This window comes from Acomys russatus, chromosome 20 (assembly GCF_903995435.1).
Source record: "Acomys russatus chromosome 20, mAcoRus1.1, whole genome shotgun sequence".
NCBI lineage: Eukaryota > Metazoa > Chordata > Mammalia > Rodentia > Muridae > Acomys > Acomys russatus.
Window position 1 is genome coordinate 59,779,987 of NC_067156.1, and position 23,828 is coordinate 59,803,814.

At 44.9% G+C, this 23,828-nt stretch overlaps 1 protein-coding gene across 2 annotated transcripts; it reads right to left on the bottom strand.

The window, feature by feature from the left end:
- Nucleotides 1–519: 519 nt before the first annotated feature.
- Elac1 (elaC ribonuclease Z 1) lies at nucleotides 520–16,120 on the bottom strand. 2 transcript variants are annotated; one of them, XM_051163638.1, is made up of 4 exons: nucleotides 16,003–16,120; nucleotides 8,497–8,661; nucleotides 3,841–4,272; nucleotides 520–1,478 (listed from the first exon to the last, which is right to left on the bottom strand). In XM_051163638.1, exons 2-4 carry the CDS (start codon nucleotides 8,651–8,653, stop codon nucleotides 1,012–1,014), a joined length of 1,056 nt encoding a protein of 351 aa, XP_051019595.1. In that variant the 5' UTR covers nucleotides 8,654–8,661; nucleotides 16,003–16,120; the 3' UTR covers nucleotides 520–1,011. The 2 variants fall into 2 exon arrangements, with proteins under 2 accessions (XP_051019595.1, XP_051019594.1); XM_051163637.1 differs by having other exon boundaries at nucleotides 3,808–4,272.
- Nucleotides 16,121–23,828: the final 7,708 nt, after the last annotated feature.

Genomic DNA, 23,828 nt, shown 5'->3' on the forward strand with positions numbered 1-23,828 from the left:
AGGATGTTGAGTAAAATGTTAAGATAAAACTTAGTTCAAATCTGCATTACTATTCTAGCCAAACCACCACCACCATGTTACCATTAACACTGTGCATGTCCTGCCCTCCCCACCATGTTACCATTAACACTGTGCATGTCCTGCCCTCCCCACCATGTTACCATTAACACTGTGCATGTCCTGCCCTCCCCACCATGTTACCATTAACACTGTGCATGTCCTGCCCTCCCCACCATGTTATCATTAACACTGTGCATGTCCTGCCCTCCCCACCATGTTATCATTAACACTGTGCATGTCCTGCCCTCCCCACCATGTTACCATTAACACTGTGCATGTCCTGCCCTCCCCACCATGTTACCATTAACACTGTGCATGTCCTGCCCTCCCCACCATGTTACCATTAACACTGTGCATGTCCTGCCCTCCCCACCATGTTATCATTAACACTGTGCATGTCCTGCCCCCACCATGTTATCATTAACACTGTCCATGTACTGTCCCCACCACCGTGTTATCAACACTGTGCATGTACTGTCCCCATACATTTATCTTGGTGTGAGGAACACAAATTTTATACAAAATCTGCCAAAAGAGCATTTTTAGCCAAGAGGACCCAGTCCTAGATACTTTGCCAATAATGGCAGTTAAACTGGGCAATGCTAAGTCCAACACTGCAGGGAGTATTGGATTCTATTTGTGGCAATAGCCACAAAACAAGTACCCTGAAAAATCTATTATTTTGTCACATCTGTACTTTTAAGAAGGATGATGGGTATTTTCATCATTTAAAAATAATTTATTATTAAAAATCTTGTTCCCTCTCACTACTGAGTCAGCTCAGCAATCCAGCTCCATCTTTGGGATTATTAGGAATAAAATAATTTTAAGAAAAAATACAAAACCAAAAGAAAAAAGAATCACTCACAACCACCAACAAAAAATCTGTAGTGCAGGTCTGGTAATACATCCATAGCCATGTGCGTATTTATGCATCCAGGAGCACTCGTTTCATTTCTTGATTGGAATGCCAATCACCATAAAATCTTCTGCTAGAGTCACTTCTTGGAGATCTAACACTGACTCAGCTTGCTTTTTCAGTTCTGTGATGCCATCTGTCTCTCCTTCTCTAGCCAAGGCAGTTGGTTTGTATCTCTGGCTGAAATGGGTCAGAACCAGCCTCTTTGCACGGCACAGCTTTGCAAATGTTGCCGCCATCTGTGGGGTGCTGTGGCCATGCTCTCTCGCTTTGTCCATCTGGGAATCGTCCAGCGTCGCCTCGTGGATCAGCAGGTCTGCGTCAAAGCACAGCTTCACCCCTCCATCGCCCACGACCCCACAGCAGTCACCCAATATGCAGATTTTTCTTCCAACCATAGGCTTTTTTAAGACATCTTGGGGAGAAATTGTAACTCCGTTATCCAAAACAACAGAAATTCCATTTTTCAGCTTCCCATAGGCAGGACCTGGTGGCACACCTGATGATGAAACAAATAGCATCAAGGATATGGAATTATGATCAGCAAAAATACAGCAAACAGCAAAGGCATCCAGGGGCCTGGAGAGAGGCGGCTCAGCAGTTAAGAGCATTTGCTGCTCTCCCAGAGGACCTGGATTCATTTCTCAGCACCTACATGGCAACTCACAAATTTCTGAAACTCCAGTTCTACAGCTTCTAAGGGGGACAGGCATATACAAGATGCCCCAAAACACTCATACATGTCAAATTTATTTTTAAAAAATTTAAAGGCATCCAGTTCTTTTCCAAATGGAAGCAATGCTTTACTACTTGTAGACAACCAGGATCTTTAAACATTTTAGAAGTTCAACGTTGACTGTTGTTACTGACAATGGCTTTATGCTCAAAACCTTCTCCAAGCACACATACTTGGAGCTGACTTTTCAGCTCTGAAGTACCACCTAGGCCTTACTGCACTCTAGACACCAGCTCTGAGTTTCTTCTTTGCATGGGAATAACAGTTTGTGAGGATCCTTTACTTACCATAATGTCAAAGAGTAGATGTAATCAATTATATAATCAACACCTCTAGTCAGAACAAGTGTCTGTGAGCTGACTCCCTAGGTAAGAAACTTGATAGAGAGGGCTCATGGGGGAGGGGCTGCATAAATTTGGGTAGGGAGAGCTACAACAGGTTAAGACACTTGCAGCCAGGCCTGACAACCTCAGTTGGATCCCAGAGACCCACAGGTGGAAGGAGAGAATCAACTCCTAAAAGCAGTCCTCTGGCCTCCCCCTGCATCTTGGTAGATGGTAGTGGGTCCAGATTTCCAGGCTTTAGTGTTATGTAAGTATAGATTAACACTGTGGATAATACTTACAAACAAATATATGGCCAACATCTCCAACAGAGATCATGTTTAAAGTTTCCAAATATAATAGTATTTTCACAGTATTTAGATCACAAAAATATCTTTGGCCTTGTCATGTTATCTAATATAGTATAATATCTAATATATAACCTGTTTTAATTGGGAAAGATACCGTATACCTAAAAATTAGACAGACTCACCACCATTCTTTCAGCAGGGTTATCCATGCTATGCCAAGTGTAGTGGTGAGGCTGGAAGTGGGTGGACCTGGTCTCCATTTCTTAAGAGGTCTGAGGTCTCCTCACTTATGCATCCTGGCCTCACATGGAGAAATTATAAAGTCTTCAAGGACTTGTGCCCATCTTTGTGTGTTTCCTTCCCACTATGATGACCCATGGTATGTAAAAGTGGTTAAGGTGCAGGGTTCTAAATGCTCAACTAATTTAATCAAGACTAATGAGTAGGCAAGATAAATAGAAAAGAAATGATTGAGGTAGTTAGTTGAAATATTTACACCAAAGATGTCACCGAAGGTCCAAGGAGATAGCTCAGTGGGTAAAGTGCTTGCTGAGCAGTCATGGAGACCTAGTTCAGATCTCCAGCACCCATGTAAAAGCCAGCTGTGGCGCACATCTGTAACCTCAACATCGGGGGACAAAGACAAGTGGACCCTAGGGCTCGCTGGGTAGCCAATCTAGCCAAAACAATGAGCTCCAGGTTCAGTGAGAGACACTCAATGTCAACCTCTGGCCTCTGCGTGCACGTGTATGGGTGAGAGCACACACACACACACACTCCTCACACACACACAGATACACAGACACACACATTTCTCACACACACACAGACACACACACATACTCACACAACTATGTTATTGAAAACATACCTCAGGATGTGCACACTTCCAATTCCAACCAATCTCGAGGCAGAGGCTGGAGGGATCATGAGTTTGATTTTGAGCTATATAGTGAGTTGTTGGCCAGGCTGGGCTACAGAGTGAAACTCTGTATCAGACAAAAATAAAAACAGAAACAGAGTTTTAAAAAAATAAAAACTGCAAAAATAAGGCATGAAGATTTGGCGTGCAGCTTAGTGGTACAGCACGGGAGAGGCCATGGGCTTGAACCTTAGCATGGCCAAAAGTAAAACAACAAGGAAAGCACTAGGAAATAAATGAAACCATGGACTTATCATCCCAGTTCCAACCATCCTGTCAACCACTGCAGAGCTGGGCCTGGTCATACAGGCCATATCCCAGCTTCTAGAATGCTTACACATTTGAAGGTAAATGTGAATCCAGGAAGCTAACAAGAAACTATTCAAATAGATTAAATATTTGAGTCTTGTTCTGAACAGCATCTTTGGGCAAAAGAAGTGGGTGCTTACTGTGACCACACAAGACACAGGCTCTCCCTGACACTCCCAGTGACTTCTGCTAAGAGCTCAGGTAAAGAGAAGGAAAGGCATGCTTACCAAGGTCTTTCAGCTTCTGGGCATTGAGTTTACCTGCGCGTTTCTTTTCCACGACTGAAAAGCCAAAGGATGGAATTCTATGGAAGAGGCGAAATGCTTTTACAACAAACTGCTCATCATCAACCAGAGAGTAGGAGTTTTCTTCTGTGTCTAGCAAAATAGTTCGTCCTTGTCCTTTGGGAGGGCTGTCTGCTTCCTCCACATGTGGACACTCTTTTAGTTCTTCCACTGGACACTGATCAGCTGTAGGTACTAGCTCATGAACCACGTAAGGAAAAACCAACTCTGTGTGAGAGAGCTCCATGGTTCTCCAGATAAAGTCCCGAAGTCCTACCGGGCCATAGATTTCAATAGGCTGCCTCGTGACCACAGAGCCACTCTGTAGACTGATTGTACAGAGGAGGCCCGGAAGGCCAAAGAAGTGGTCTCCATGAAGATGTGTGATGAAGATCTTGGTAATTCTCCCTTTTGATTGAGACAGAGGACTACATTAGGAAAGTTTTCAGCAATAAAAACCAAGACAAAGCCATTTGACTGAGCATCACCACCCCTCGGCCCCATGCTGGAGATAAAGCCTGTGCAGACTGCACAGTTGCTCTATCACTGTGCTACCTCTGAGGGACATCCTCAGGTCCCCAGACACAGCAACTGAAAACAAACCTAGCAACTTACAGAAAGAGTGGTAAACTGAAATTAGACATTCTGTACGTTACTATAAATATATATTCCTTTTCATTTTGTTACAAGACTCTAGAAAAAAGAGACAGGCTTTATTATTTAGTTGCTTGACTGGTTTTGTGTACCCATGTTTGTGCAGATGCACGTGTTGTGTGTAGTTATGCACATGAGTATGTGGACATACATGCAGGCAGAGCACAACGGAGGAGGTTGGGTGTCTTCTTCTATGCTCTCTACTTTAGAACCTTAAGGCAAGGTCTCTCATAAACCAGAAGATCACCATTTTAGATAGGCTGGCTGAGCTCCCAGAAATCCACCCCCCGCCCAGTATCCACCAATGTTGTGGCTCTCGGCACCACACGGCCATGCCCAGTTTTTCACATGGATGCTGTGGAGTTGAGCTCAGGACCTCATGCTTGCATAACAAGCACTCTTACCCTTGAGAAATCTCCCCAGCCCTATCTCGTTGCCTCCTGAGACAAGATCTGGGTGTGAACTACCAAGCCCAGCTGTACTCAGTGGCTTAATAGGATAGTATTTCCCCCGACAGAAATCTTCAAATTACAGTGTTTTACAGCTTTACATGTGTTTTCCTACATATTCTTACTTTTTAAAAGTGAAGTATTGGGCTGGAGAGATGACTCAGTGTTTGAGAGCACTGGCTATTTTTCCAGAGGACCTTGTTTCCAGTTTGAAACTTCACAACAGCCATTCCAGTGCACACTGGCTTAGGTTATAACTCGATTTAGCTACTGGTAAAGTGAATTTACTGCTGGTAAATGGCAGGATGCCACATCAGCGTTTTCTGAGATGCACCACAGGCATTTTGAAAGTAACAATCACAACCAGTACATTTCCAGTAGAACAGGCTCAAGGGCCACCTATCTGCACTATACGATACCATAAAAGTACAGGAGTGGTTTATTGATACCATAAAAGAACAAGAGCAGTTTATCACACTGTGATTTGTTCTGACAGCAGTGCTCTCAAAGCAAGTCTTCCGAGAATGGCTACATCCAGGCGGCAGTAGCCGAGAACCATAGCTGGCTCAGAGCCTGACTGGGGTCCTTGAGGACCCCAGGAAGTGATCTCTTAATTTCATAAGCTTCTTCCCACACTATAGCTGTCTCCTCAACATGTGCCTTTGCTTTTCTCTTCTCCAGGTTTTGTTTTGTAATCTGTATGGTGCTGAGGATTGAATGTATGGTGCCACACACACTCGGCAAGCACCCAGTCACTGAGCTATACCCCGAGGCTTTCTTTTGGCCTTCATTTTTTAATATTTTTTTATTGTTGTTGTTTTAATTTCAAATGAAAGGCTATTCCTTAAATTCCCCTGCTTTCAAGGTGGCCTCTCAGTATAACCCAAGGATGCTTTTTTTTATATAGTTTTAAAGAATATGAAAATAATGTATTTGAATATGGAAGACATACAATTACAAATCTGACACATTAAATGAGAGCACACTGTAGATGGCCAGCAAGCTGCATTCACTACACTAATATTTAACCCAAGGACTGTTAAGAGACAAAAGAGCTATAGCAGTCACCGAGTCCAGTCTCTGTGTTGGTTTCAAAACTTCCAACATCAGTGTTTTGGGGCCTTCCCACTGTCTACTGTAAAACAAGGCCAAACTAAGTACAAACCAGTCTGGGGACCCATAGAAAATGAGGGAAGAAGAAAGCTGCTTCCCACAGTTATGAAAAGTATGAGGAAATACCAGATGGAGAGTAAAAATCACACCCGCTTCTTTCCCCTAAGAAGAAGGAAGTGGTGGGGAAGTACCACCCACAGAGGAGCAGGACGCTAAGCTCAGTTGGACATGATGATGAAGCTAAGCCTACTGCTCCGTAGTACATGAGATAGATGTGTATGACACATGTGCATATGTGTGATATACACATGGTATATGTGTACATATACATATTTGTATACACTGTTTAGCTAAAAAGGCAGCTAATATCAAAGAGTGAGGTTCTATTTATGCAAATTATACATACTTCTATACACATATTCATACCATTACCAAATCTGTCTGTATAGAAAATGGACCTATGAGAACTAGGAACACAGTCAGTTAATAGTGTTTGCCTATTATGCCCCAAGCCCCAAGTTCACTCCCAGTCCTACATGAAGTTGGATGCATCGGTGCATGCTTGTATCCCAGCTCTAGGGATGGAGAGGCAGGAGGACTGATCGTCAAAGCCATGGCTACATAACAAGTTCAAAGCCTGGACCCCATGAAACTGCCTCCGAGAAATAGAGAGAGTAGGAAGTGTCTGTGTGAGGAAGACTCAGGCGTTTCTTACTTGTACTTTCTAGTTTTACTTTATTTGAATTTCTTCAATAAAAATATATGTTCAAAACACTATTATAACTAAGAAGTTTTTGTTCCTTTGAGATAGAGTCTCGTGTAGCCCAGACTCGACTCAAACCTAGAAGATAGCCTTGAACTCCTGCTTCTGCCTCCCCAGTACTGGGCTAGCAGGGCTGTGTCACCACAGCAGCCTAACAACACTTTCCTTCCTTCCCTCCTTCCCTGCAGCTCTTGCTTGTGTACATGTGTGTCCACATGTGCGCGCACACATACACAGCCAGACATGGTGGCACAAACCTATAATTCCAAATACCAGGAAAGCTGAGCCAGGAAGACCACAAATTCAAGGCCTGCCAGGGCTACTGACTGAATTCACAGACAGCCAATGGGTAACTTAGCAAAACCTTGTCACAAAATAAAAATTGGGAAAAGTACAAAGATATAAATGGCTCAGGGCGAGAGCACTCAGTTGTCAGGACTGTCAGATACACATGTACATCAGTTAAAGTCATTTTCTTTTAGTGCTGGTGGCAAAACCTGGGGCCTTGCACATATTAAGTATATGCTTTACTTCTGAGTCCCATGTAAATTTTTTTGAATTGTGTTGAGACCAGGCTTTTGTAATGCTTTTAGGAATAACTTCATAATCATTTCTTTTGCTCTGTTAATTTTGGTTTCAGTGTTGGGAACTGGAACCCAGTGTTACACATCCTAAGCATGCACCCTGCCACAATTAGTGCCCCCTCTTTCCTGCTGTTTCTAAAAGTACCTCCTTTGTTTCTTGTATCATTACATGACTGATGGCTGCAGGTCCAGAACATTAGAGGTATGTGTGCCTCACAGACCATTAGAGGTCTGTGAGTTCGAGGCCATCCTGGTCTACAAAGCGAGTCCAGGACAGCCAAACAAACAAAAAATACAAACAAAATCTTTTTTTTTTTTTTTTTTTTTTTTGAGACAAGGTCTCACTGTGTAGCTCAGGATGGCCTCTAACTCACACTCCTTTCTGCCTCCTGAGTGCAAGGGTTCCAAGCAAGTACCATACACCTGGCTTATGAGGTCTCTTTTAGGCAGAGTTTGTATCCCTGTTCTTTGAGACAAGAAAAGTAAATTTTAGCCCGCTGACCTGCTTTGGTCAAGGCTGAGATACACCTGGGCCTAGTCAGTGCAGGTCTGCATTCCTCCTTCCTGGTGCTGGTCTTGGGTCTTTACTCCATTTCCTCAGATTGGCCTCTATGTCTCCCTAGGCCAGGGAATTATTTTTCCTCTCTCAGCAACTCCTAGATAAACTTGTCTGAGATGGCTACCATAATAGCAAGAGGAAACAGTATCCTCCTCCGACCACCCACTGCCCTTTGCATTCTCCCATAACACTATTTCCTGGTGGAGGCGAGTACAGCCACCACGCCCCTTAGGGCAGGGTCCACCCGCTACACCTGTGGTGTCTCTCCCTATCCCGCATGCTCAGGCCTTCACTCTCTCAACACTTGTAGGATGAATGAAAAGCAAGTAAAGGAACAGACGACACTCAGCAAGCACTGCTGGATGCCTGCCGCTCCTCCAAGTCTTGCCAGACAGTTGTAGTTGCTAAGTGGATGCAGCTTTAGGGCTGTGACTCGACCACGGGGTTCCAGAGAGCCAAGAGCAGGCAACACAATGAAGACAGCCCCAGGAAAGCTAGACACATACTAACCTGCTTTAAGTTGGCTTTTCATAAGCTGCGTCTGTGTTCCCTCCCCACAGTCAAAGAGCCAGCACTCGCCTTCACACCGAAGAACCACAGCAGAGGCACCCCGGGTCGGGGATGGGTATGCTGCTCCTGTCCCAAGAAAGGTCACATCCATAGACATCTTCCACCCTGCAACAGAAATATCACCTGGGGGGTTTAGAAAATCACTGCACAAGAACCCACTCCTCTGAGATTCACTCTGACTGGTTGAATAGTTGATTTTTGTTGCTGGGGACAGAACCCAGCTCTTCAAACTTGCTGAGTATGTGCTGTCCGTGCGCTATACCTTCCATCCTTAGTTGTACTCTGGCTATGAGGATTTGCTTGGTGGTTTAAAACAGTGCTGGCCCTCTACCACTGAGCTATACCCCCAATCATGGGCCTGACTGGCTAAAAGTCACCGAACCTTATATGTAACACACACACTCTTTTGGGGATCAGCAGGTAAAGCCACTTGTCACTAAGCCTGACAACCCGATTTTGATCCCTAGAACCCACGTGGTGGAAGGAATGAGTTCCAAGTTGTCCTCTGGCCTCCATGCACCTATGTATGTATGTATGTATGTATGTATGTATGTATGTATGTATGCATGTATATACCTACAGTTGAAGAGTTGGAGAGTTAGTTAATGGTAGAGCTCTTGCCTGACATATTCAAGGCCCTGGGCTTAATGCCCAGCACTACAAGTAAAACACTGTTGTTGAATTCCAACCTATGACTTTCTCAAAAAGGCAAACTACAGAGAGTAAAAAGATGAGTGTCTGTCAGTGATACAAGGGGGGAAAGTATCACTAGGGAAGCATGTGTTTGTTTGTTTCCTTGTTTGTTTGTTTTTGAGACATGGTTTCTCTGTGTAACCCTAAACTACAGCCCTGGAACTAGCTCTATGGACCAGGCTGGCCTTGAACTCAGAGATCCGCCTGCCTCTGCCTCTCGAGTGCTGGGATTAAAGGCGTGCCCCACTGCTGCCTGTCGGGGAAGCACATTTTTAAGGAAGTAAAACTGTTCTATACAACACAATAAAGGTAGAAATGTTATTATAGGGAGATGGGGGATGTAGCTCAGGGTTGAGTGCTTACCTAGCATGTACAAAGCTCTGGATTTGACCCAGCACCACCTATGTGACAAGGAAATACGTCCTATATGTTATTATATATGGGCACACACAATGCGCAACATGAAAATTCAAATAACATTTGTTGATAATTATCACTAGCAGCTTAGCAACCTAGAAGACTACTGTTAGTACAGGAGGAAATGCGGACGTGAAGGGTGAGAAGTCTCCATACTTTGTATTAATTCATTTTTTAAGTCCTCATAAACACCAAACCCCACCCGGGGTTAGTTCTGGCTAAGGTTCTGAACAAGAGACAGTATTTGATCACGCTCACCAGTTGGTAGCCATGGTGGCCCGCCCTTCCTCTGAAGGATCGGAGGATTACATAATGTTCATATTTCACAGCAATGCAAATGGTGTGCTTCCCTCAAGGGCAGAGTTCACGTTGTTAAAGGCTTCTGGCTTTGCCTTTCTCTCCCAAGGCCTGAGGCTCAACCACGGGGCCTCGTGCACAGACCAGAAGAGCTCTGTCAGGCTCCATCTACTCTCCTCACTGATCTGCAAGCTAGTCAGTGTGCAGGCTTCTGCCAACCCTGGTGCTGTTCTCACTACATCTAGGCACCGTGCCACCTCTGATCTGTGCTGTCATGGGAGATATGTGTCACATGAAATAAATGAGGGTTAGCTGGGACTTACGAACAACCAGTTCCACATGAGTTACACTTTTAAATAAAATTTAAAAAAAAAACATAAACTATGCCTTAAAAATTGCGAGAGTGCTGGGAATATGGCTCAATAGGCGAGCCATTGCCGGGTATGCAAGAGGCTCTGGTTCCAGCCCCAACATGAGACGGGGAAGTAGGGAGAATATTTATGTATCTCTAGGAAGTGGAAAGAGTTTCTTACAAAAGTAAGAAGCTCTGTCTACTGCATGTTACAGCATTTTGTAATATCTGTGTATCAAAAACTCAGTCAAATGACAGAAAAAAGGGAAACATCTACAAACCCTCAGGCTGAGGCAAAGTCTCACAAACAGGAAAATTTTAAAGAGCTGGATGACCAGGAGGATGCCTGCTGCTAGGTGGTGCCTTCTCAACCTGACAGGGAAGCTCATACATGAAGGCTCAACAGTATGGTTGCCTAAACATGGCCTTCAAAGGCCAGCACAGCCCAGGTGACCACATGCATGGGGGAAATTCCAATAGGTCCAAGGCGAAGATGAGCTGCAATCAGCGGGTGCTTAGGGAGGGAGAAGCGTCTTCTCCAGTGATGAATCACCCGATAGGTTATCTGCTATGTCCTGCATGAATCCGGTGTCAGACCCGACTGAGATGGCAAGGGAGCAAAGCAAAGACAAACAAACATAGGCACACACGGATACATGGAGTCTGGTGGACAAACCCAACCCCCCACATGTTCCCTGTGTTTATTATAGAGAGCTGAACAGAGAGGACTATTGCACACAGTTGAAGAAGGAGGTCTGGCTACTATGTAAACAAGGAGGCAGGGTTTATCACAGTGTACGCTGGCTCACGGAGGCAGGTTTTGCTAATCTCAGTAGCAGTAGTCTCAGAGCGGTAAAGGGAGGTGAACCTCTTTTGTACACTGTCAACACTCACACTTGGCCTCTCAAGGTTGTGCCCTCCCTCTGAGCCTCACCCTGGATGGTGAGGGGCAAGCTTTGCCATCCTCCCAGGAGTCTGAGGCTAGGGTACAGGACATGACCATGTCAACAGCTCACATTCACTCAGGACTGACTTCATTTCTTCAGGGCTTCCTCCACTCCCTAGTTCCCCAAGCCCAACTGGTCAGCTGTAGACGTATGTACACATGAGCAACACTAAATGGATTCAGTAGATTACATATACATACATACATACATACATACATACATACATACATACATACATTTGTACATATGTATGTAGCAGTAGTAACTAAAGAAGAGGTCATCAATTTGAAAGTGGGAGGGGACAGGGATGAATTAGAAGGGGGAAGGGAGAGGTAGAAATAATATAAATAAAGTACTTGTGTGTGAAATTTTAAAAATTAATTAAAGAAAGTAAAAATTGTTTTAAAGAGATTAAAGCCTCTTAAAATGTGTATGTGGTGCTGGAGAAGTGGTTTATTGAGTAAGGGAGCTTATGGTCCAGTCTGAGGATCTGCATCCAATTCATAGAACCCATATGGCGAAAAGCAAGAATCAACTCTCACAAGTTGTTCTCTGAACTCCACATGTGTCCCTTCCAGCTTGTACACACACACACACACACACACACACACACACACACACACACACACACAAATAAATAAAACATTAACTTTTAGTTTATGGAACTGCATTTAATAAAAAAGTACTGACACAAAGAAAAATAAAGAGGATACATACCAAATCATAGAATACATTCAGACGATGAATAAGCATGGAAGGGGTTCAGCCCCCACGCACAAAGGCAAACTGAACAAGGGACTCAATTTCCCATGGCTGGCAGATACTAATCAAACAATAGCAGGCAGAGCTAGTTGGAGGTATGGAAATGGAGAAACAGGTGTTATCCCACGTCATGATTGTGGAGGTGGTGAGCTGCTATTACACTCTGGGAGAATAATTTGACAATAAATATTGCCATTAATGATAGTGTCAACAGCAAATTCAAGCAATCTCACCCTTCTGGAATCTAGTCTATGGAAATAAAGGTTATGTACAATAATGCTTACTGTAGTGCTTCTGGGCAGATGAAAATATAGAAGCAATTTACAGTTAAGTCAACAGGAAAAAATGACTAGTTTATGTTCTCAATATTAATTATCCTAGTAAATTATATTATTCTGTAGGTAATAAACACTGATCTGTAGCTACAAGGGTAACAATGAGAAAAAATATAAATGGCTACAGTAAAATGTCATTTTTTAGAACAATGCTCCCTACACTTACATAAGACAAAGTGAGGTGTGAGGATGTAGAGTGTATTATTAATATTGGTGGCCTCCTGGGTCTTTGGAAGGATGGAAGGATGGACAGGAGAACATCTGCTAACTTAAACCTCTGGATTGTTCTCAGTTGTATTGAGCAATTTATTTCTATTTTATATTTAATAGTGATGTTTTTCAAATGTATCAAATGGCTAAACATGCTTTTAAAACTACACAACACTTAGTTTTCCTTCCCATTCTAGGAAACAATTCCCTTCTCTCTTTGCCCTGCACACCCCTCACACAGGAGGTAGGTATCTGCAGCATAGCATCCCTTCCATGAGTTACCCCACATTTTGCCTCTAAGACCAAGCTTACCTTTTGACAATTAAGTAGTTTAGGTAGTTTAGTGTGTACAGGCTTTTTGCACACCTTCCTTATTGCTCTGCAGTTTTCAAGAGGTATAGATGAACAGTCTGTAGAAAGTTTACTTAAGAGCTAGTAAAGCGCAGAAGGAAGAACGGACTATAACTGTCACTGCCATCTAGGGCTCATGTTGTTCGCTACTCCACTGAAAAACTGGGAGGCAGAAACTGATGGAAGGAAATGAATTTCTTTAGAGTTCTGGCCAGAACTGGGGAAAGAGAAATTCTTAATGTGTCTCTGCCTTGCCAAGAACAATTCTCTCTCTCTCTCTCTCTCTCTCTCTCTCTCTCTCTCTCTCTCTCTCTCTCTCTCTCTCTCTCACACACACACACACACACACACACACAATCAAACAGATGAATATATAATAGATGACCAAAAGCCAGAAAATATGTACACATGAATTTAGCTATGAGCCCAAGTCATCAAAATCAAATAAGTCTCAAGTCAGAGCTCTTAGTGTTGGGCATTTTCATTCTAAAGCAGTGTTTCCTAATCTCTCCATCAGGGTCTTCTACACCTCCTTCACACAATCATTGTGCAATCCCTAACAAATAATGGATCTCAACTAGACTGGAGCACCATCAGAATTATCCAGGGAGCTTTAAAACCCCAATGACTGGGTACCATTCTAGAACGATTAAATAGGCACACGTTTAGTACTTTTTAAAATGGGGTAGAGGCTGTGTCCCTGTAATTCTAACATTGAGTTGCATTTAAGAACTATGCAGTGAAGCATGCTAGGTGGTGCACACCTGTGACCCCAGCACTCAGGAGATGGGGTAAGAGGATTGGGCAGATGAAAACCAGCTAGCTTCAGCTACATAGCAACTTTAAGGGCAGCCTGGGCTACATGAGATACTCTCAAATCAGCCCAACAAACAAAGAATCAAGAACTTTTTGGTAGAAAACCAATGACCTGCAATCATTACTCAATATTTTTTTTAAATGTCTTTTTAATAAAAATTTCAGGTGGGGCATGGCGGCACATGCCTCTCTCGGAAGATGGAGGTAGGCAGATCTCTGTAAATGCAAGACCAATCTGGTCTGCAGAGCAAGCGCCAGGTCACTCAAGGTTATACAATAAGGACCGATCTCAGAAAACAAAGCAAAAACGAACTCCAAATGAAAATGTCTGAGGCTAGAGAGATATCTCAGCTGAGTGAAGTGTGGGACACACAAGTGTGAGGAAGTGTGTTCAGATTCCAAGCACCCACATACAAAGCCTGGGTCTGGCAGGGGGTGTGTCTATATGACCCTAGGGCTGGGAAAGCAGACAAGCCGATCCCTGGAACTCACTGGTCAACCAGGCCGGACGATCTGTGATTGAAAGACCTTTTCTCAAAAAATTAAGGTGGAGATTGACTGGAAGACATGCAACACTGACTTCTGGCCGCCATATGCATTTGCACGTACTTCAGTACACACACACACACACACACACACACACACACACACACACACACACACACACGCACACACACACCCGGATGTGGTGGTGAATACTTCAGACCTTAGCATAAGGGGAAGGAGGCTAAGGCAGAAGGACCGGGTCTGAGGGCCAACCTGGGCTAGAGAGCCCATGTCTTGAAACAAAACAAACAACAAAAAAGGGAGAAGTTTCAAACACATACAGAATTAGAAATGTCAGTACAATACTTTGGCACGGAGTCTTCACAAAGCTTCAGATTATCAACCCACGAGCAAACCTAACTCCTCCACACTCTACCTCAGCCCTACTGCTCCAAAACCTTCCAACAGGACCCACACAGTGCTGGGATGTCTACTTTTCTGACGTAAACATCTACTAAACATCACTGTCAAGATCCATTATTTCATTAAGTATAGCCACAAGGAGCCACGTCTCCGGCTGTAGTCCTTAGCTGGCATCTCTCTGTGTAACCATCTGGTTACCCTGAGGAGCGCTTTGTATATAAAAGGGCCATGAGGAGAGACAAGATCTCTAACTCTGAATGATACAGGTATGAAATACACAGTTGGCCTCCATGAGGTTTTCTGACCAAAAAGTAGAACCAGAGAAATCTAAATACTAGCTTGCTGAAGAATCCTGCAGAGAGAGAAAAGGTAATGTGCAGGCTACAGGAAACGACAAGCAGGACACATGGCCTGGTTTTTTCAGCTAATACAATACAAAAGGGAAAAAATAAGAGGGGATTAAGGAAAGCAAAAGAGATAAGAGGTATTGCTCATCTGTAACATGTGTAGCTTGGCTGGTTTCTAGTTTGGACAACAGGGGAAATGAAAACACTAGCTGGATAATAGATGATAATATGGAATGCTTACCAGGCTGACGATGACTGTATGTTCAAACATAGCTACGGGGTCTTAGAGGCAAGCTTTTAGCAGATGGCGTGGTACATCTCATTATCGCTTTAAAATAGTGGGGGGAGAGGGTAATGGTTGAAACAGGCTTGACCATGAATTGGGAATTTTTCCTACGTATGCTTGGAATTTCTCCCAATAAAAAACTTTAAAATAGGCTAAATAATCAAAACCCTCTCAGTAGGTCAGATGGTAAACATGAATTACTTAAGCAACGGTGTATGTTTTGTGACATGCATCGCTCTGGGATTTAGGAAATTAAAAGTGAGCAAATCACATTCAGTCCCTGTCTTCTTGAACAAAGAAGAAAAAGAAAGAAAGAAAAAAGCAGCTGCTCGCTTTGTGATCCACGTTTGACATAGTGCGCAATTTCAGTCTTGACAATGCTGTCACTTGTCACCTCAGGCCTGACTGCAGATCACAATCTCTGCTGACCACGGGGCACCCCACAGCACCTGGGTGACTAGTGGTGACCGGCGCTCCCCACTTTCCAGGCTGGCAGTGTCAGACCTCAGGTGCAGGCGGGTGACGGCGCCGCGCAGCACCTTTTGAGCAGGCAGAGCAGTGTGGGCCTGAGAGTGAGTGGCCAGGCCTGTGGCCACCGCAAGCCCAGGGTACTACGCGGCTCGTCCTCGCCGTCGGGAGCTCCCGGGACCTCGGCGCCCGCCTCGCGGGCTTGCGGGTTCCAAGGAAGCGCGCCCGCCCCCCTCGGGCGTCCTGCCCCACTCACCCTCTCCCGGTGGCTCGCCGGAGCCGAGGGAGGCGCAGGCCGGCTCGAAGGCCCAGTGATGCAGGATCGGCGACGCGCGGCCGGAAGTGCGCCGCCCCGCGGTCCGGCGCTGCCGCTCTAGGCGCGCGGGAGGTGCGCGGGAGGTCCGCGCTCGGTGGCGCTCGCCCGGCCCGGCTGATTCGCGTGCAAAAAGGGTCGCGGGTTCCCACCCAGATCTCCGAAAAGTAGTGGCTGCGATGCGTACCGGGTGGAGCTGCTGACCCCAAAGTGAAAACGTTTGCACTTCCGCATCTGGTTTGATTTTCGTGCCCTGTATTCCGGACAAGTCCCCCGCCCCGCCCCCTATGTATTTGTATTGTTTGTAGTCTTTGGTTGGGATGACTTTTTCAACTGCAAAACCTGAAAGTGTGAGCTTGTGCTTTGAGAGGAAAACACTCTACACAGGCGTTCATATCAACGTAACCGCGAGCCTCCTGAGCCTCTGACCTTATTTAAGGATTTTGGTTTTGTTTTGAGACAGGGTCTCACTATGTCCCCTTGGCTAGGTTTGAACTTGCTGTTGTAGACCACTGTTGGCCTCGAACTCACAGAGAATCCTCAGAGTCTGCCACTGCCTAGAATTAAAGGCCTGCTCATATTTTCGTTTGCTGTTTAGAGATAAACTTTTATCACCGCAACAGAAATGAAGCTAGAACATTAACTGTGGCTTAAGTTAGGGTTAAGTCCAAACCTATCCCCCAAAGCTGTGCATTCTGGATCTAAAGCCTGTTAGCAACGGCTGCTGCTATACTCTCTCTTGGTCCTAAATCTTAGAGACACTCTCTGTTCTTTTCCTGTATTTGCCGCGCTTATTCGTGCTCCGTTTCCTCTCTGTCAAGTGAACAGCCCCAGCAAAGGGAACTTGGGCTGCTTTATAATTGTCTTCCAGGACAACTCGACCTGCCTCCTTCCCCTCCTCAGTGCTCTATGGCAACCTCTAACTTTTCTCCCCGTTGAGTATCTACTCTCCTCCTGTCTTTAATTCTGGCGTGAATCTGATCCAGGTGTGGAGTTCGGCATCATTTACCCAGCTTTACACGAGATGGACCGTGTGTCTGAACCACTGATAGTGAAAACAGCCTCTGTAGCTACAGGGAATGGTGTCTCTTGCCCAATAATGACTACCGTGGATGGGCCGGCAATTCCTAATCCCGGAATGGACCCATTCCAGGTCGGCAACTGGTGTTGGATCCAGGAGTCTAGACTTACTTTATCTCTTTCCCTTTCCTTTTAGATACACAAGCATGCATACTTTAATGTCACTATAAGTCTAAAAAGTAAAACGTTTTGATCTAAAATGACTTTGAGAGAGGCATGTCCATTTGTAGATAGAGGCATACCTTCCAGGTGCTTTAAGTCTGCACAGTGAGCTTCACATTTTGACTTTTAGACTTCTACTGGGCATCTCCTTGAGCCTTAACAATCAAGTTAGACTTTGAGTCCTTAGTAGATGTTTCTAAGCCCTGCGTTTGGAGTATAGACTGAAGGTTAAGGATATCCTTGGTCTTATAAAGAACGTAGATAAGCAGCTGGTGGCGCACACCTTTAGTCCCAGCACTCGGGAGGCAAAGTCAGGTGGGTCTCTATGAGTTTGAGGCCAGTCTAAAAGTTTCATGAAAGCCAGACCTCCATAGTGAGACCCTCCCTTGACTAAACCAAGAAAGAAAGAAAACATAAACTAACTTAAAACTGACAAGTTGGGCTGGAGAGATAGCTCAGGGGTTAAGGTTAAGGCTGCTCTTCCAAAGGTCCTGAGTTCAATTCCCAGCAACCACATGGTTGCTCACAGCTATCTACAATGAGATCTGGTGCCCTCTTCTGGATTCCAGATAGAGCACTCACATACATAAATAAAATCTTAAACACACACACACACACACACACACACACACACACACACACACAAAATCTGACAAATGATATATCTAAATGAAAGTTACAAAATATTTCGTTTCTCTTAACCAGTCTTTATGTATGGCAGTGTATATTGTATGCATTGTTTGCATCTGCTTTTTTTTTTTTTTTTTTTTCTGTTTCCATGAAACTCATTGGTGGGTAGGTAAAATGTAAAATGGTTAAATTAGCCCAGTTTTGGTTTTTTTTTTTTTTTTTTTTAAGTTCATAGTGTAACTGGAATTTGACAAAGTGATAGCAAGGGTCAGAAAAAGGAGATTTAATCAATGTGACCACATTGGGGGAGCAAACAGAGGTATCTGCTGGCCTCAGATCCTTCTCAAGCACATGAGCTTTACATTTAAATAGAAAAATTAAACAGAAGACATGTTCTTGCCAGGATATTATCTCACTGATCTGTGTCTCAATTCTGGCTCTACAAGATGGTCTAGGAAGTCTCTAGTACTTGAGGGATGGACTGGCTTTCAGGACATGTTCCAGGGTACAGTCTTGCCCTCATGTGTAGTGCCTTCACCTGAGGAAGGGTCCTGTAGGTTTACTGTACCAGATTCCACACAAGGCATCATCAGAGCCACCCTGTCATCTGGCTTATGAAAAAGAAAGAGAGACCACAGAGATGGCCCAGCACATAAAAGTACTTAAGGCTCTCCAAATGCCCCAAGTTTGGTTCTTAGGACCCACACTGGGTGGCTCACAACTGTCTGTAACTATAGAGCCAGGGAATCCTACACCTCTTCTGGCTACATATGGCCTGCATGTGTGTATCCTGTGCATATGTGCGCGCACGCACGTACACACACACACACACACAATCAAAAATAGAGAAAAGAAAAAACTCAACAACTCTTATAAACATTTATTTTAGCTGGGTGTGGTGGCGCACACCTTTAATCCCAGCTCTCAGGAGGCAGAGGTGGGCAGATGGCTGTGAGTTTGAGGCCAACCTGGTCTACAAAGCAAGTCTGGGACAGCCAAGGGTACACAGAGAAACCCTGTCTCGAAGAGCCAATCAACCAACCAACCAACAGCAACAAAAAACGTTTCTTTTATGGGTATGGTTGTTTGCTCTGCGTGAATGCCTACTCAGTACCCATGGAGGTCAGAAGGAACGACAGTTAGAGAGAGTTAAGAGCCACGTGCAGCTACTGGGGACCACACCCAGGTCCTCTGGAGGGACAGCCAGGGTTCCGAACTGCTGAGGCATCTCTCCAGCCCTCTGCAATAACCTTTCAAGATGTAACTGCAAAGCCACTCAGAGTACAAAGCTAATGTTAACACAACAGTTTGCAGCTCTCCCTGGAGCCCACTCAACATTTGAGTATGTTGTATTTTCTTTCTGACCAGCTCTCTTTCTCTGAGCTCTCATGCTTAAAGCCTGTATTTAAAAACAAACAAACAAACAAACAAGCAAACAAAAAACTTATTCATTCATTTATTCATTTTTGAGACAGGGCCTCTCTGTATAGCCCTGGCTGTTCTGTAACTTGCTAGGTAGACCAAGATAGCTCAAAATCATAGAGATCTACTGCTTCAGCCTTCTGAGATCTGAGCTTAAAGGGGTGCACCACCCAATCTACCCATATTGTATTAAAGTGTCTTTAATAGAGTCTCCAATTCTGCTTCATGCTGACGAGTTCCTGAATTCTTTTTCTGCACTGAAGCCAGGAATCTCTGTTTAGCCTGAGTTGAGGTCCCTAAAAGATTATGGGAGCTCATCAGACTCCTGAAGGGAAGACCGCAGAGCTCGGCTCTAACTGCTCCATTGTCTAACTGTTGACAATTTTTGGCGTCCCCAGGGGGTCTTGAGGAGGACCCTCACCAGAAGCCAACCAAGATGGTTCCGCTATCCTATACCTTCAGCCTTTAGGGCTATGAGAAAATTAATTCCTATTGTTTGGTGCTCATCTCTGGCATTTTGCTATGGCAACCCTCTAAAACTAAGGCAGACAGATGGTATAAGCTGTTTGGTGTCGCTTGCTAGAGCATTTGTTTATTGAGTATTTGTGTATGGTAATTGCTTTAAGACTTGTTTTCATTAACTCCTAGTGCTACGGTAGAAGGGGTTAGCTGAATCTCACCTAAAACTTCTTTAGCATTGACAGTAAATTTTACATGCAGGAGCATGTTTCCAAACTGCCCGAAGTCATTCCACATGAAAGTCTGGAGTTGGGATTCCAGTAAGGTGGGGCATGGGGGGGGGATCGGGGGGGGGAGGTGTTAGGGGGTGATATACATTAAGAGTACAGAAATTAAGCCGGGTGTAGTGGTGCAGCCTTTAATCCCAGCACTTGGGAGGCAGAGGCAGGTGGATCACTGTGAGTTTAAGGCCAGCCTGGTCTACAAAGTGAGTCCAGGACAGTCAAGGCTACACAGAGAAACCCTGTCTCAAAAAACCAAAGACCAAAACAAAACAAAACAAACAAAAAGAATACAGAAATTCTAATTACTGCACCCATAGCTCCCATCACCACAGTGTTTCTTATCTGCAGATCAGATAGGATGATTCCAATTCTGATATCCAGAGTCATCTGCTGTGCTAGCCTGGGCCTCCCAAGAAACACAGATAAAATTAAACAGGTAAGTAACATATTAGGAGAAATGCCCATTCAGAGCTGGGAGGCAGCCAGCAAGGCTTGAGAGCCCTCAGGACACGATGGAGATGTGACTTAATGTGAAGGAGACAGGTAAAGAAGAAATGTTGGGGTACAAAAGCATATAGGTGGAAATAAAGCTTTGTGCTCCAAGGCCGCGCCACGAGGCCATGAAGGGATGTTGCCCCGAGTCAAGGACCCATGTAAAGGGCAACGCGCTCTGCCTGCAGCCCAGAAGTGGTGGCTGAGGGAGCCCACAGGCAGCCTGGCTTCCCAGGACAAAGCGAAGATGATTTCAAAGTGTAGCACTTGTGGCTCATAGTCCAACATGATAAAGGCATTCTTGTGGTTGCCACACCGGAGTCTCCAGGTAGAAAGTGTCAGAGGAGCTTTGTGTGGGCTGTGGCCTCACTCCCTTGCACGTGAAGGGAAATACACACACACCAGAGGTCAGCAGAGTGCTGTGAGAGTTTTGTACCAGAATTGGAGGTGTTTTTGTAAAGATGAAACAAAGAAAAAAACAAAAGCCTTGTGTAGTGGATGTAAACATGTTTTTGTTTGGATCCCATCTGTGGCATGGGAAACAGACTTGTGAGAAACAGGTGACGTTTATCCACTAGAAGAAGAACTGCCTCTTTTGGGGGCTTCGTCTTTGCTAGGGGGGAGGGCAACAGACACCCTAGTAAGGACTCTGGGAGCTTACTCCCAGAGCTTATATATAAGCTCAAAACAAGAGGCTAGGCCTTTTGGTCTTGGCATATTATTTTCCTATCACTTGGCTGTTCATTGCTCCACTTTGAGACGCTCCTAGAGAGAATAGGTTCCGGCCATTACAGTTGCAGTCACCTTTCATGAATTGTTGGATTGGTGTTTAACAGGTCTGCTGGAATCCTGCCAACTACAAAGTGTGGAATCGCTCCCAGGAACTGAGTCTAAGAAGGTCTACTTCTCCTGCTCCCACTAACCTCTTTTCTCTCCTATCTAGCGTAGGTAGGTTGGACGGGAGGTGTAAGCATTAAAGAACCCCAAACAAAGAAGGTTTGAAAGAGTTCAGAGCCCACAGCCTTGTATTCACAGCATTCTTATCCCTTTGCACAGATGAGTAAGTCTTCACTATGTCAGATGGTAAATAGGTCTGTGGAAAAATTTAGAACGGGTGTGCTTGGGAGGCTCGGCTGCAGTTACTAGAGGGTGACGCAGAGAAAGTCTTGCTGAAGTGCCATGGGTGAAAACTGAAGGAGGCGCAGATGCTGCAGGCAGAGGTGTAGTGAGTGCCGAGGCTGCTTTTGAGGTCTGGTGGGTAGCCTGGGGTAAAGACGTCATACCACAACTCACTCTCAGTCATTCAAAAAAAACCTTAACGTGTGCAGAAGGACAAAAGAGAGAGAAGGGACAGACGCTAAAGCAAAATGTAAACAAGTGTGCTTCCGTGCCAAGGCTGGTAAGTTCCTGGCATTCTTCCTGCACCTGGCCTCTAACTTGGACATTCTAATGCGCTTCCTGCCCTTCCCCCACCAAAGCGAATACAACTTAACTGTTATGTGCATAAGGGATTATGACAATTTAAATTTGGCCCTTGGTTGGCAATGTGAAGATCTCCGAGTGCAGGGTGGGCTTGCATGGATGCCACAAGATAGAGGAGGATGTAGCTCAGTGGTGAAGCCTTTGTTTAGTGTGTGTGAGGCCAGACTGGACAGAAAGAGCTGAGGCCGGGAAGGAGGTAGGTAGCACAGAATCCCAAGTTCTGTTTGGGGGCAACAGCTGGAAAGGAGGAAGAGCCAAGAGTCCTCCCAGCGCTATCCTCAGAGTGAGAGAAATAGAAGCCTGCTAGCATCCTGGTGCTAGTGAACTGCCGAGGGAGGACTGATGGCCAGGACAGTAGACTTAGTGGTAGCAAGTTCTTGGCCTGAGGGGAAATGAGCCCATAGTCCCAGTAGTTTTTTGTTTCTTTTTCATTTCTTTTATTTTCTTCTTCTTCTTCCTTTTTTTTTTTTTTTTGTAGGTGTGTGGGAGCAGATGCAGGTTGTCAGTGTCTTCCAGGCAAAACCCTCTAAGAATGCATATGTAGCTAACCAAGTTAGGTCATTGCTTACCTCTGTGAAGGAAGAACTTGTATGCTGCAGGGAAATATGGGGTATCATAATAAGTCAGTACTTTCTGAGCTGAGCTCAGTATGCTTGCCTAGCATGCACAAGAGTTTGGTCCCCAGGCTCCATAAATAAATTGTTTTTAAAAGTGAATAATTATATCTCTTGCAAAATGTGGATCTGGTTAAGTGGTTTTCCAGGACCACTGAAGTTGGGTGACACTCAGGATTGGGTGTGTCAGAAAGCAGAGACACTTCTAGGACCACTAATCTCAATAAACTATCCGCAAAGAATCAATACTTGATCATTCTGGGAGGGGGTTGGGGTGGATGGCGGAAGTGATGGTCTTTTGTGGTCTCAGCAATCAATGCCTGTGTTTTCTCTAGGTACGGACAAGGTTGCAGAGTACTGCTGTTTTTATCTGCTTCCATCCTGATCAGTGTGGTCTTGTCTGAGGTTGGTGTTCTGTGGAATGATCTGTTGTAAGCAGGGAGAAGGAGGTGAGCTGGAGAGCCCGGGGCGCCCTCTTTTGAGCTTTCTCCTTTTCTGAGATGGAAGCCAGGCATTTGCAGAAGACAAAGGTGCAGGATGTCAGAGATCTGAGAGACTGGGCATCAGAAACTCACCGGACAGGGACATGCCGGGCCACAGAAGGGTTTCTTGAGGTTGGTAATTGTGATGGACTAACAATGACAGGTTCTGTAGCCATGCATTGCTGCACTGGCCAGAGGTTCTGTCAGACTGTGATGGGTGGGGTTTAAATCTCGCCATGCCATCTCAGATACCTGACCTTGACACCCCTGGTGCCTCAGAGTTTCCATCCGTAAATAGGGCAATTAGTATTAGCCTCCTAAGTGTTGTGAAGTTTTTATTTATTTATTTGTTTGTTTTTCAAGACAGGGTTTCTCTGTGTAGCCTTGGCTGTCCTGGACTTCCTTTGTAGACCAGGCTGGCCTCGAACTCACAGTGATCCACCTGCCTCTGCCTCCCGAGTGCTGGGATTAAAGGCGTGCGCCACCATGCCCGGCCCTCGTGTTGTGAAGTTTAAATGAGTAAATTTGCTAGATATCTGGACAGTGCCTGGACTGCAGCATGCACCTGCCCCATCATAGTCACATCGCTTCCTAAAAGTGTTGGCACGGGGTTTGGTTCTCCTTTGTCATTGCAACCAAGCTAAATAAGGAGATACAAAGAG

What these genes read in the sequence shown, in the direction of transcription:
- Elac1 (XM_051163637.1), bottom strand. Translation starts at nt 8,653, where the DNA reads ATGTCTATGGATGTGACCTTTCTTGGGACAGGAGCAGCATACCCATCC. An exon ending in GAAAAGCCAACTTAAAGCAG is followed by an intron (nt 4,273 to 8,496) that starts GTTAGTATGTGT and finishes CTCAATCAAAAG; the next exon opens with GGAGAATTACCAAGATCTTC. An exon ending in CCAGAAGCTGAAAGACCTTG is followed by an intron (nt 1,479 to 3,807) that starts GTAAGCATGCCT and finishes TTTCATCATCAG; the next exon opens with GTGTGCCACCAGGTCCTGCC.